This window comes from Catharus ustulatus, chromosome 22 (genome assembly GCF_009819885.2).
Source record: "Catharus ustulatus isolate bCatUst1 chromosome 22, bCatUst1.pri.v2, whole genome shotgun sequence".
Lineage (NCBI taxonomy): Eukaryota > Metazoa > Chordata > Aves > Passeriformes > Turdidae > Catharus > Catharus ustulatus.
Genome location: NC_046242.1, coordinates 4,059,598 through 4,074,293, shown reverse-complemented (window position 1 = coordinate 4,074,293; position 14,696 = coordinate 4,059,598). Strand labels below are relative to the sequence as shown.

At 49.2% G+C, this 14,696-nt stretch overlaps 1 protein-coding gene across 3 annotated transcripts in view; it reads right to left on the bottom strand.

The window, feature by feature from the left end:
• Positions 1–137: 137 nt before the first annotated feature.
• SSH2 (slingshot protein phosphatase 2) overlaps positions 138–14,696 on the bottom strand; it is an 87,628-nt gene continuing 73,069 nt past the window's right edge. For all 3 annotated transcript variants that reach the window (XM_033078152.2, XM_033078153.1, XM_033078154.1), the window contains 7 exons: positions 14,003–14,096; positions 13,751–13,879; positions 11,653–11,699; positions 10,144–10,290; positions 9,360–9,560; positions 4,424–5,267; positions 138–3,146 (listed from right to left, as the gene is read on the bottom strand). In XM_033078152.2, coding sequence (XP_032934043.1) covers positions 1,224–3,146; positions 4,424–5,267; positions 9,360–9,560; positions 10,144–10,290; positions 11,653–11,699; positions 13,751–13,879; positions 14,003–14,096 — 3,385 coding nt within the window. In that variant the 3' untranslated portion in view covers positions 138–1,223. The remainder of the gene's footprint in view (positions 3,147–4,423; positions 5,268–9,359; positions 9,561–10,143; positions 10,291–11,652; positions 11,700–13,750; positions 13,880–14,002; positions 14,097–14,696) is intronic.

The window sequence follows — 14,696 nt, the reverse complement described above, 5'->3', positions numbered from 1 at the left end:
TAATGTCAAATCCACTGCCATGTCTGTGCAGATCACAAAGAACAGCACTGAGTTTGAGTCAGGTGGGTTTGTTTTCCAGTTTTCAGAATGCAGTCTTGCCCTTCTTTTTTTTTTAAAAAAAACATAGAAAAGACCCCCCAAAAATTCATATAAATATCATATATACAATTCAGGAAAAAAAAAAAGGAAAAAAAAAAAGAAAAAGAAAAAACTTCCAGAAAAGATTTTCCCTCTGGGTCTAGAATTAGAAGTGACAGCAGAGAGGACAAAGCTTTGCATTAAGGGCAGTATGTCATGTAACAAAAACAGCTCAAGTTTTGGGAGCCACCAGAAACACCCGCGAGCATGGCAGAGGGGAGAGGGAAACTCAGGCAGCACAAGAACAGCTTTGGGGCAGAGGGCAGGCAGTAGGAGGAGGGCAGAGAACAGATGATATGGCCATGAACTTGGAAGGCCCACAGCAGTATTCAAGTAATGGGAGGGTTAAAACCCTAATGAGGTGTTTGTTTTAAAAGAACACTGGCTTTGGGGGTAGAGGGGAACGTGGCAGCTCCTGGAGGAGCTCTGCCCCACCTCAGCACAGAGCAGAGAGCTCTGTGTGTCCCATGGCAGATGGGTGAGCTGGTCTTGGTGCTGCCCAGGGTTATCAGAGCTCATCCAAGGGGAAGATTTACCCCTGTGTGCTCCTTATGGGGAAGCACCAGCTGAACTGAGCCCAGGGCATCCTGAAGCAGCTTTGTGAGAGATCTGCCAGCATGGTGGAGCTCCAGTTTGCAGAATAAAACAAAGGCCAAACAAAGGGACCTTGGCACAACCTTCACATTTACAGGGGCTCTCACCCCACCAACTGCCCAGCACCCTTTCAAGGCATGGGGAAAATTCAAGTTAGGAACTAGGATCAGGTTTGTAAGCAAAACTCCACCTTGCCAAAGCAAGCCAACATCAATTTTCTCGTGATAAAGGTGTTCTTTTAAAACAAACTAACAACAACAATAAAAAAAGAACATCTGAGGTTATCTGAGTTAAACTTAAAAAAACCCAAACAGTCCTGCAGTCAGAGTCACACACAGAAGAACCAACCCACACCTACATGCGCCAGGAACAGTAAAATGACAATATATATAAAATTAACCAATAAAGTGCATGTTCCTTATATTACACCTGCCCCTTGCGTGAAAGCAACACCACGGGTTCTGTAAGAAATCACAGCCAAGGGCCCAGGATCACATCGTGTTGTAGAGGGGATTGGTTGTCCGCTTTTTGTCATTGGTCTTTTTGAGCCTCCTCAGAGGGTGAGTTCTCCCGTGCTGCTGCCGTGGGGCGACAGCCAAAGCTTGAGATGGAGACAAGGAGTCCAGGACCGGCACCTGGAGCAGTGGAGGGCTCTCCCTGGAGCTAGTCCATGTTGGATCTGTGCTGGAACACAAACTCTGCTGGCTGGAGCTGCACTCTTTGGCGTACTGAGCCAGCGGCCTCTCCACCGGCTTGCTCTGGGCAATGCACTCGGCTGTTCTGAGCTGTTCCACAAAATGCTTGGTGGGCTCTGGGGAGGAGAGGCGATGCTTCCCACACGCGCCCTCCGAGCCCCTCTCCAACCTCCCCCCACAAAAGCCTCGACCGAGGGCAACGCAGGTGAGCAGCACCGGGTTGGCATTGGAAGAGGCCGACTCCCTGTCGTGTAAGTCGTCCTCTGAGAGGTCCAGGCGGTCCAGCTTGGCCAGGGATGCCGAGCGCTTCATGTGGGAGGGTCTGGTGAGCCCTGCGCGCCGGATCCGAGCCTCTATATCCTTCACCTGCTGCTTGACCGGCCCGGGGCTGCTGGAGCGCTCCTCCACGCTGAGGCTGCTGGAGCTGTGAGGGAGGCTGTAACACAGGAACGAGATGTCCAGCAGGTCCATGTTCTCAGCGTGCTGCCTGGTGGAGTCCTCGCTGCTCAGCTGCCTCGAGAGAGGTTTGGGACCGTCCCTGAACGGGAGAGTCGTGTCTCCCTCAGTGCCACAGGGAGTGACCGGTTCATCGTCCGTAGCCGTGCTCTGCTCAGTGACACCTTCCAGGTGAATGACACAGGGGTAAGGAGAGCGCTCCAGGCTGGCTGGAGGGGGACAGGTCACCTGGGCAGAGGGAGAAGCAGCGAGGTGAGCAGATATCCCACTGCCTTCCTCGCTGGGGCTGCCCCCGGTGAAGGCAGCCTGCTTGTGTACCGCGTGCTCCAGCAGCGAGGGATCCGCCGGAGCCTTCTCCGAGCACATCGAGGGGTTCAAGTTTTCGTCTAAAGACGGGGTGGCCGTGGCCAGCCCGCCCTGCTCACAGCTTGTATCGGGGCGCTGCTCCGCAGGCTTGACCGTGAGGGTGTACTCGATGATTTCGATTCTCTTTGGGAGGAGGGAGGGCAGGGATGGCTCCTCTGTCCCATCAAACGAGACCACTGTCCTGCGCTCTTGTGCCACTCCCTCCTGCCCCGGGCTGGGCTCTGCGGGCAGGGACTCCTGGGCAGTGGCAGGGAGGTGTCTGCCCACAGGCTGCTCTGCCCCGGGAGGCTCCTCAGCACCTGCACCCTGAGCCTTGTCCCTCTCCGGAGCCAGCTCCAGGGGCGGCTCCTCGCTCTTCCCCCGGGGCAGGAGCTCGGCAGCAGGGGAGTCGTTCCTGGAGTTCTTGCGGGTCGGTAAAGTGCAGGCTGGGGCCGTGTGCTGGTGCTCCTGCTCCTGCCTCAAGCGCTCCTCAAACTCCAGTGTGGCTCGCCGGACGGAGCCGGGGCACCACTTGGGCTCAGGGTTGATGGAGCCACGAGGCTCCTGCTGCTCCCCACCAGAGCTGCTTTCCTCCACGTCTGATTTACCAGAAGACAGCTGCAGGGATGGGGCTTCCTCCTGCTCAGGTGGCAGAGGGTCCTTCTCCTTTTCCTGGTGTCCAGCACAGGCTCCTTCACTCTGTTCCAACTTTTCTGATGCCCAAATCACCTCCACTGGCAGGTCATGCACCGTGTTCCTCTTTGGTGTCTGGCTGAGGTTGGCTGAGCCCTCTTTCTGCGGGGCAGGTCCTGCTCCCTGGTTGATTGACTCGATCTCTGTGATAATTTCCTTCACAGAAATGGCATTTTCCGAGTGGGATCTTGTGAGATGACCTGCACCAGGCAGCTCAGAGACCTCCTGCAACACACAAACAGCAGAATTACAAAGTGCATCAGCTGTGCCAACACAGAGCAAACAGCAGCAGGTTAGAGAAAATACAGAGAAAATAGAGGTGCACATCCCTAAAGGAACAAAAAGGCATGTGGTAGTGGGTAGAGAGAGATCACCAGAGCAATGATCACTAATATAGATTTTCTGACTGTCTCTGGGACTGAATTTAACATACTCCAGGCTGGATTTCCACTTCGATTGAGATCTAAGAACCTTAATTGCTACAAACTACAAGGAAAAGGTAGCTTCTTTTGTTTTTCTAAATGAAGAAAAGTCCAACAAACAAAAAGAATCCTAATACTACTAAAAGTATTTTGAACTGAAAACATGACAAATTCTGCTCATGTATGGAGCAGACCAGAAGTACAGTAAAAAGAATGACCAAGCATTGAAATGCTCTGGTTTCCCAGAGGAAAATGGCCAGGGAGGCTCCCAATCCCCACAGACAACTCTCTGCCAAATCACAGGAGAGAGCACTGGCCTATTATATTTGGAAGAGCCTTACTGCCTCACATGGAGATGGAAAAGATTCAAGCAATGCAGGATGGAATTTAAATAAGAGAAGCTCCCAGAAAATGATGGCCCCGGACATCATCAATCCCTATGAGAGTCCTGGAGGCTGAAAAGCAATTATGAGAAAAAAGGTACCTAAATTTAGAGGTTACTAAATTTTGTCAAGACTATCTCTCTACCCAGGAGAAATGAGCCATGATGTGCCCAATCCCATCACTCCAGACCTGGACAGGTTAATTTCTTCCTCTAGCAGTGGAAGCTCTACACCTGCCTTGATTTACTCCCCCAATGCTGGTGCTTCCCAGCCAGGGAAAAGGGCCAGTTTTGCCCCATTCTTTGGTGGATTTCTCAAGTCAGATAAATATCTGTGCAGATCTGGGGTGCTGGCTGGGCTCAGGGTCTGGCTACATTAGTGGGTCAAGTCCCACCTTTCTGCTCTCCTGATGCAAAACTCAGAAATAAGTTTCTCATGAGAACAGCACAGCAGGTCAGGTCAAGGTCGGCTCACGGCCCTGCCAATGCCAGCAAACTGATGTTTAAGGAAAATGTGCAGAAAAGGGCAAGTATCTAAAAGTGAAGGAAGAGAGAAGCATCTAGCAATCCCTCCCCAAACACTATATCCAGTGAAAGCAGGGCTAGAAAATCCCATCCACAGCAACCCCATAGCAGAAAACAGCCCACAGACAGAACTGAGCAGCAGTTCCTAAAAAATCTGAGCAAGTTATCTTAACCTTTTGTTGCTCTTCATCTGTGGAAGAGTCATCTGATGCCTGAGGGGAGTTTCCAGGGCTGTTCCTTCTAGCATCTGCACCTCCATCTGCAGCAGGTGGCACTTCCAGTATGGGCACCCTGGAGACTCCATTCCTCCCAGTCCCTTGCTCCTCTGGTCTGGAATGGGAGCAGGTGCGGGACCGACTCTCCTGGGAGAGCTCCACGAATTTCTCCAAAGCGCTGAAGAAATCAATCCTGTCTGTGCTGAGGTCTGTCACTTCGGGCTGAGGGTTCTGCTGGAGACCTGGAGAATTTTGGTTTGGGGACTGGGGGAAGTCTTTTAAGCATGAAGTGAATTCTTCCATGGGAACCAAGTGCACGTTCATATCAGGCTTAAGGGCATCTTTTTCTAGATCGTCCACTGTCAGATCAGGAAACTCTGTTATTTCCAAGGGGTGCTGGAGCTGCATTAAGGCCTCAGAAGCATGGCAGTTGTCAGGGGGGACAGAGTCTACACAACACCCTGCTGTACAGCCATTGATATTGTTCAGGTTCAGCTTGTCCTCCATCTGCTCAGCATGGAAGTCTCTGCAAGTAAACTCTAAGTGGATCCTTCTCTCCTTCACACACACGTCCTCGATTATGTTTGTGTCCTCTGGGAGCTGCTGCTCCCTGTCCAGCTCAGCTGAGTAGATGGGAGACATGGGCTGCTGGTTGTCATTGGTCTTGGCCTCTGAGATCTGGTCAGCTGAGGTGGTGATCTCCTTTTTGTTCAGCTCCAGCCCAGCCTTGCAGATGGGCTCGTGGTGATCCGAGAGGTCGCTGTCCGAGTGTGAGCGCCACAGTTTGTTGTGCCGCTGTTTGCTGTGGGGAAGGAGAGCAAGGGAAAACAGTGAGTAATTTCTACACACCACAGCCAGATCCACCTTGCTGTAAGAGGACACAAACCAGAACAAAAACTGTGCCAAATGCTGGAGTCACTGACCACAGCTGCAGCTTCACCTGAACAGTTCAGGGCCAGACCTGCTGCTGGAGAAGTTGATCCAGTAACAAGCCACTTTCCAGGAGCTGAATTCCATGGCACCATTCTGCTCCACACACCCCTCCTTATTCCCCAGCAGATCCTATTGGATCCATCCACTCAACAAATGCAATGTTTAATTGACTGCAGAATTTGGTCCTTTCTCAGCCAGCACTTTCCATTTGCTAGCAGGTGAGCAGTGACCAGAAGAGAAAGAACCCCTTGTGTTGGACACTGACTAAACTCCAATTTCCCTCATGGTTCCTTCTCTGAATAGTTTCAATAACTGGCTCTTGTAACCAAATAAGGTGGGATGAGCAGAGGTGGGTGTGTGTAAAAACACAAGACATCCTCAACAGTAAACACAGAGCCCAAATTACCACCCACCTTCCACAGGAAGGAAGCTCAGAACTCCTCCAGCTCCTGGAAAGCCCCTTTAAGAAAGTCTGAGCCATCAAAAGGCCAAGTAACTGCCAGTGGCATTGCATCACCTTCCTCATCTCCACCTGCCAAAAACCCCAAGCTATGCACCTGGGCTTACAGAAAACACTGCAGGCAACTTCTTGCCATGAAATGCCAGAGCTAGCCCAGGCTGCCAGGGTTTGCTGAGTGGCCATGGCCACAGGGATGTGTTTCCACCCATTGCCCCTAGGAGGAACACAGAAACCACAGAAACCTCCTTGGAGCTGCAGAAGATCTTGCAAAACCCCTCCAGTCCCTTGCTAGCACGAGCAGGCGCTCCCAGACACATCCAGTGGCCACGGTGAGTTAATTAACAGATGGTGCTGAGCTAATTACCATGTGCCAGTTCAGTTGTGGGTGCCCAACAGCTAAGGAAAATAATCCACTGCAGATTTAGCTGTCCAACCCTATAATCAGTGACAACCTTCTCGTGTGACACAGGGCAGAATCAGGTCCGTACATAGGAGAGGAGAGTCAAGATCAAAGACACTGTCCTGGGGTGCACATGCTCTGCCTCCAGTGGGTTTTGGAGCAGTTTGACACTGGCAGGTTGTCCCTGAGGCAGGTTCTTGCTCGGGCTCTGTATGGAATGTCGTCTGACATCTCTGCTCATACAACCTGGGGAGCTGCTGGTGTTTTCTGAGGGCACTTCAGTGCTCAAAAATCCATCTCCCTGCTGCACATTTGATTTTGAAAGTGAAAATTACCCTCCTGTGGGAGCAACTGGCACAGATCTGAAGACCAAAGCAGATGTCAAGCACCACTGGCAGAGGTGTGCTGGGCTGCCTTCCAGTCTGACACCTCCCTGGTGTGACCTGCATGAGGTGCAGGGTCAGGGAGCAGGAGCCCACTTCCCTTCCCAGAGCCCACAGCTGCCCCTTGACCTTCCTGGGCAATATTCCTGCTGCTTGTACCCACACTAGCTCTGGATCAGGAGCCCCACACACATCCCAGCAGCTCTCCAGGCTTGGGTATAAAACTGCTGTTGATTCACAAGCTGCACAAGGCACAGGAGATCCCAAACACTAGTTTCCTGTAACTTATCTATACCTAATAACAGAAACAGGCCCAGCTCAGCCTTGCTGTGTTTATCAACAGAGGGAGGGGACAGTTTAACTAACCCCAGGAAGTATGAAAGTCCCAAAGAGCAAAACACACTTGTTGTTGTGACTAAAAGCAGGGGGTTTTCATTTTACAGCTGGAAAACATATCCCAGTTGCTATAACCCCAGCACAAAACCGTAACTGGATAGTGGGAGCACATGGCTGCCCTCACATACCTTCCCCCTGAAATTGGAGCAGTCACATGAGTGTCAATCTGTTGTTTTTTGTTTGTTTATTTTTGGGGTTTTTACCTGTCCTGTAATACTGCAGCAATAAACAAGGAGCCCAGAGGGCAAAGCTAAATAACAGAAAGGGGAAAAAAGCAGTGCTCAGCTGAGAGGGGAAGTGGAAAAAGGGACAGTTTGTGCAGCACAGAGGGGCCATTCCTTGCTTCAGTGAAGCTTCATTTACTGCAGGCTTTTTCATCCCACACAGATGTAACACCCTGCTCTTGCATTTTTTAAAGCCTTACAAGTAATCCTGTTTGTGCCATTGTACAGGGACTTGCAGAGTAGGTCAGGAGCAGGGCTGTGCTTCTGTGGAAGGGAGACCACATGCTATACAACAGTGGCAGCAGGAAAGATATCCCTCCAAAAAATAAATTACTAAAAGACAGGGAAAAATAATCCTTAACCAAAATGTTTGTACAGCGTGGCTTTGCAGGCATGCCACCAGCTACCAGACTGGCAGACTACCCAAACCAACTGCCAGGCTCAGGGCTTGAAGATGTGAGATACCAGCTGCTCTCACACCAGAGCTCCTCACAGGTGTTCACCAACCTGTTGGTGTGTTCTTCACACCTAAAAAGCTTCTTTTTCTCCATCCAATCTACACCAATGAGATCTAATTTGCCAGTCTGCTCAATGCACACCACACTGGTCAGGTCATCTCTGGCCCAGAGTTAAGCACTGACCTTTACTAACTGGTGCCAGCAGCATGTTTGGTGTCACATGAGGCACCCAAGGCAGGTGTGGTGTCTCTCAAAGGGTTTGAGTCCAGCAGGGCACTATTTTTTAAAATTGTCTATTCAAGTGATCTGTCCTGAGACTGGATACTACTTGGTTGCTTTTTAGAGGGTCACTAAGGCAGGCAGAGTTTGGGGAGCAGAGGAGAGGAAGGCAGGCATGGGAAGAGGTGGAGGATGAAGATCCTGTGGGCTGCACCTGGTCAGGGAATAAGTTGGGAGGAGCCCTGAGGTTGTTTACTTGTGCAGAAAGGGAAAGAGGAAGCACATTCCAGTGACAGGGGAGCTTGCAGGGGAGCTTACACCAAGGGTTTGGTGTAAAAATTGGGAATCCAGGGAATGCAGGCCTGGCCCAGTAACAAACACAGGCTGCTGGAGCAGATGGAGAGCAAACAAGGAAGAAAAAGTTATTATGATGAAAGGGAATGGAAGACTTTGCAAATGGAAAGAACAGACATGAAGGGACAACAAGCAGTGGACAGAGGTAAGAAGTGTGCCCTAAAGACAGCACATGAGTGACTGAGCTGCTGTAAATAACAGCATATAAAACAATGGCTAGACTCGACCTTAAAGCTATTTTCCCACCTAAATGATTCTACAATAAGCAGGCACCTCCCATTGGCACCAAAAAGCTTTAAAATTTACTATTTCCTTTGGTCCAAACCTGCTAAGAGCCATCTCCTGTAGCTGGAGGCTCAGATTGGGTAATTCTGCTGCAGATCTGCTCCCAGGCAAAGCACACCAGGATCCCAAACAAAATAGCATAATCTGGCAAAACAAGAGTATCACTACCTCCTTCCTGCTGATCACGTGAAGACATTGCTTAACACAGCCTAGAAACATGCAATATTTATGTCTTTTTGCTAGTCAGGTGATAGGCTTGGGATTACAACACACTTGCCCATACCCAGGCCCAGCTCCAGACCAGCCTCAGGACTCCAGGCAGGAATAAACACCACTGTTGCAATGCACAGAACATCCTGTCCCCTCCCCTCACACCAACACTTACCAAAGGGATCTAAAATAAAACCAGACCAGCTGCTGAGGAGGGGCACATTCAACAGGGAACTGTGAGGAGACAAAGCGAGTTCCCTGCCAAGTGATGTTACAAGCAACAGGGACATAATTTATCTCTGCTGGAGCCTGCATAGCTCTGAATGTTGCACTCAGATAACACTTCATGGGACGCTGCTTTCCAAAATCCAAACATCCCAGAAGTCAAACAGCCTCCTTGTTCCACCCCTTTTCCCAGGCTCAGCTGACAGAACCCTGAAAGCAGAGCGCTACCTCTCCTAAGATCCTGAGCTTGCACAATGCAGCCATACAAGCTCTGACTAAAAGAATGCAACCAACCACTGAAGTGTTACACCTCAGCATGGATAATAAGGATCATTCCTTCCACTCACCTGGCCAGTAGGATCCCTTGGTACTCCTCCAGTTGCCTCATGAAGCTGGGGTTGGGCTTGGTGACCGTGCGCCGTTCCTTCACGTAGTCGTAAGCCCTGTCCAGGTTCCAGCCGTATTCCTTCATGGCATAGGCAATCACCGTGGATGCTGAGCGGCTCACCCCCATCTTGCAGTGCACCAGGCACTTAGAACCATTTTTCCTGAAGTGGGAGAAAGAACAAAAGAGGATCATGAAACAGAAAACATCTGACAAGCTTAAGAAAACAGCAATTTCTTTACCGGAGCATTACCAAAAATGTTTTCAATACTGTGGCCACAGCTGGAGTCTGGGATGTGATCTGATAATCCAATTTACAAACTGGAGCAAGACACACAAAGAAACTGAAGAACAAGGTCTTATTAATATTCCTGAGAGATTTTGTTACAACAGCTCTTCTGAAGTTGTGATTGCAAAGTGGAAAAACACAGAGAGACAGGAAAACCTCTGAAGTCCAGTATGGCACCCTTGAGCTCAGCCCAAGTGGCATCAAGCTGTATTCCAAGTGAAAAGAGAACCTGTACCACAAACGTGGTGTCACAATTCAGAAACACATCCCAGAGAGATACTGAGGAGTTCAGGGCAGTCTCCAGCACAGAGATGCTCTTCTACCGCAAACCACAAAATGAAAATGCTGTGATGTTAGGTAGGCAAGGAGGAAAAGCAGTTAAGAAAACCAGCAGGAAAACAAAATGCTTATTATCTATCTTCTAAATGTGTGTGTTGTGTGTTCTGAAAAGACTTACTTTGCCTTGGAGATGAATTTGTAGGTATCATTCCAGTAAGCCAGAAGATCTGTAGCTTCTTCATCATAGACTCTGATATTGTGGTATTCAAAGAGCCCAGGGAAGAAATTATCTATTTCTCGAGTCACATTCAAAATGTACCGTACCCTGCATGGGAACAGCAGAGAGAAACAGCCAGTTCAGAGATGTCCCACTGCTTCACTGCAGCCTGGCATTGCATTGCCAAGGGCATTTGGAAGTGTACTATTGAACAAAATGCCTGGGAAACCAGAAATTAATGCAAGGAAGCAGCAGCTAACACAGACAATAGGTTTTGTTGGGCACTTCAGAGCCTGATAACAGAGATCCATGGATAGAAACTTAGTCTGGATGATGTCAGGTCACACTGCCCACCACCTCTGTTTTATGTGTCAGCAACACTTGTGCCACAGGAGCTCCTGCAATTAGTGTTTGCACACCTTCTCCAAGCCCCTTTGTGAATCTCTCCTGCTGCACCAAAACCACAGGAAGGTGGAAGACAAAGCCTGCCAGTAACACCAGAGCTAAACAAACGCATAAAAAAACTACAGAGAGATGTAACAGACAATGAGCCACTGGGGAGGATTTATTTCTTATCCCTAAATTTTCTGGAAAGGAAGCTGCTAGAGAAAGAGTGTGGTATTTATGTACACAGCACTCAGTATTTTTAGCCCTGAGGGTTACTCGTAAGATGCTTATGAAATGCACTTGTGCTGGGATATGAGGCAGAACAAGGGCACTGCAGGGGAGTGACATCCCTTTTCCCAAGCAGGTATGAGATCACTGGCAATCAAGCAGCACCTGTCAGACTCAAGGAAACCACAGCAGACCCTGAGCTCACCAAGAAGAGTCAATTCTGCCAGGTTGCATATCTGAGGTACAGGACTGCACTATCAGCTCAGCACCATGATTAGTTTTTTCCACTGGTTTGGCACAAATAGACCAAACCCATGAATAATTATTTAATTGCACAATCTTGGTGCTTATAATCACCTGGTCTAGAGAAAGGACAATCCAAACTTGAAAAGTAGAAATGGCAGGAAACAGAGGAACCTGGCTCAGCCTGAGAGCTACAGGACTTTACTTCCTACTGGGCCCCACTCAGCGGAACAAATGCTCTTCTCCACATTTTCCTTCCTGCCACAGCCTGGAGGTCCGAAGTGCCTCTGTAATCAGTCCAGAACCACAGGCTGGGGCTGAGGGCACAGAGCCAACTATGCAGCATCCAGTTCAGTAATTGCAGCTTTTTACTACTGATAGCTATGAGCTTGCTGCCTTCCTTTGTTCTCCTCGAGGACATTAGTCAAGGTCAGAAGTAAGACTCTTCTACTTTGGGGTGCCTGTTTGTGGGACAAGGAGTTTGGGGGAAGCAAGAGCTTGTTTGGATCTGCAAACCCATAAATAAGACTCAGATTACACAGCAGGTTTGTTGCATAGAAAAGTGTTAAGGCCAGGCTTTAGTTTTTCAGCTGACGGCCTGAAGCTACTCACCCTCTGTTCTGCAAATCTTCCAAATTGGAGGCATTCCATTCTGAGCCCTGCAGGGAAAACATGCAAAGGGAGACATCAGGCAGAAGGAAGGCATGGCCAGGCAACCAGTGGAGGGAGGAGTGGTCACCATTGAACCAGAGGAGGAAGCTGACCAGACAAAGAGTTGGAGAGCTGGGGGTCCTTTGAGTACAGGGGTACACCAGTGGTAACCAGGACTGATCCTCAGCACCTTCTCTCACCCCATTAACCAGATCCCTTCTGAAACAAGAAGCAGCTCTGCCAACAAGAGCCCAGCACTGTGTGCTGGCACTTCCTGCAAACTGCTGACAAATCAACCTCAGCAAGACAGGACCACTCCACCCTTTCCCTGGAGGCTGGTGCCAGTTCTGCCCCACAGAGGAGAAACTGCCTGCATTTAAAAACCATCCAGGTGCTCTTCATGAAACACCCATCTCGAACATCAAAGGCAGCAACACCTAAGCTCACTTGGGTTACACCTCTTCTCTCCATGTTCAAAGCCTGTGTGAGCACAGAAATGAAGGCATTTAACTAACCCTGGCTAGGTAACCCTCTCCTCTGCAGCACACACAGGGCCTCCAAGCTGCTTGCTTCCTGCTCAAACACAAACCTGAGGACAAAACCACTCAAATGCTTCCTTCAAAATTTCAGGTGCACAAGCTCTCTGCTTCCCTGCCCTAAAATGGCTCCCAAATGGAAAGATGATCCAGATGAAGATGATTGTATTTACCAAGGCCCAAACTCAGTTTAATGTTGTCTCTTTCAGTCAAGGAAGAACAATTTAATTCAGGCCTGGGAACCATTAGTTTCCACAGGTAGGAAGAACAATGCTGCAGGGGTGAAAGCCTTTTTTCCTGTCCTTTGATCCACAATCACCAACATCATCAGTTCTCTTATTTCCTGCTCTGTTCTTTTAGCACTCCTTAAATGGGATCCCAAAGGGTTCTTGCCTCCACCTGGAAGGAAACAGCTCCTAACCTTTCTGAGCCCTATAACACAACCCTGCCTTGCAGCACACACGCTCCTGGGTGAAGCTGGTGCCCAGCCCCAGCAGCACTGCTCCTCACCACAGCAGCTGCTCTGCAAACACTTTTACTCCACACATTAACCACAGCTCTTCTTGGTGCTGCCTGCAAGCCTTGTTTGAAAGGTTTTCTCCCCATTAAATGCTCTCGGAGCCAAGACTCCAAAGCCTGTAGTGGATCCAGCTGCCTGTAACAGCTTTTGGCAAGCACCAGAAGCCTGTAACAGGTCGGTCCCTCTCTCTCCTTATAACCCATAGTCTGTAAAAAAAAAAAAATCCATTACTTCGTAGGTACTTCCAAGTTTCCTGGCTCTACCCCAACATGATATCCTGGGAGTGCTCACATTAACAGAGACCATCCCTTCTGAGCTGGAGACTGGGAGAGGCCCTCTCCACTTGGAAAGACCAGCCGGTCCAAGAGGAATGGCTTTGTTTAAAGTTGAGCCAACCTCACAGGCTAGACAGCCCAACCAAAGCTGCGTTCATGGCTCCGGGGCTGGGAAATCCAGCGGAGCGCTGACTCACCAGAAGGAGCTGCAGTAATTAAGACAGGCCCCAGCAGCAACTAAGCAAGCAAAACATTAAACAGCAAAATGTTTATGTTTCCTTAAGTGACTTATCTCCAGGATTCTTTGTTAAGTTACTCTGTTCTTCCTGGATCACACAAACTCACAGCTTTCCATGTTAAAAGAACTGTCACACAGCTCCCCTCTCTCTCTCTGCTGTAGTTATGTCTTTCCCAAACATAAAACTTAACATATGAGTACCCTGGACAGTTAAAGCCACAAAACTGGTCTTACATCAATGGAAGCCCTGAAAAACTGTTAGAATTAAGACCTCATCCCTTACATCCTCTAGGTACAGGGTCTACAGCTTGGTGCTACATAGCAAAGTTTGGTGCAGCCAAAAAGTCAGGCTGCTCAAGAGTATGTGACCTCAAGATCAACCAACCTCTCCTTCAGAATTCCTTTAACTTCCTCCAGAGACCCCTGTATCAACCAACTCATAGTGAAAAGTGTTAAGAGTGTTTACTTTTGTATTCACTGTTAGACTCACCAAAAAGACATGATCAAATATCTGTGTAGGGCTGTCCATCTGCCCAAGGATCACAATCATTTCATTGTCAATGAATTCTTTGAACTCCCGTAGGTTGCACACCATCTGCATCTCCAGCTCCGTGCGTATCTGCATGGGTAGGAGGGACACAAGGAAGCCACGTGAAGCTTTTGTTCTGGCCTTTCTTCATGAAAGCACACAGCTCTTTAGTTTGCACAACAGCATTTCCAGTGCTGCACCCTCACCACTCACCTCTTTTGAGGTGATGTTCTCCAAATCTTTCTGCATCATGATCTCCCTTAGTTTGGTCTTAATCAGCCGTTCCGTGCGTTCCCGCTCAGTTGGGCTGTCAGAAGAAAGCAACAGAGTCACTGGGAGGGAAAACAAACAGGATCCATGGCACTTTTAAAATAGGTATAGACTGCATACTCTGTAGAGTCTCAAACTCTCACACTACTTCCCCCAGGCCTGTCCTCAGCTGGAGGGAATTCAGGTGACAGTAAAGCCCAGTTTAGATTCAGTCGTATATGAAAGCCACCAACTGAATGTTCCTAATCCATTGTAGTCATCCAGAGAACCTCTGGTATTTGGTAAAATTTAAATTGGGAAGGCTGCATTATACCCTCTGGAGCAATATCTAAGCCTCTCCCTACCTTTCTTGGAAAGGTAACAGCTCCAAAACTCCCTACATGGAGAGACGAGGGCAGCTAAGCCTCTGCATTCCTCCCGCCTCTGCTGCCAGGGGCCTTATCACCAGCTGCAAAAATAGCCTGAGTAACACAGGGGAAGCTGCAGCAGAGTAGCAGCACAGAGCTGGCTCACCCAGCATCTTTAGAAGGGACCCAGCAGTGACATCTCCCACCACCTTTCCCTTTCTCTGGAAGGCTGCCAGGTTGGGGAGGGCACGGACGTTACAAGTGTTCAACTGGTGGTTCACAAATAAAAA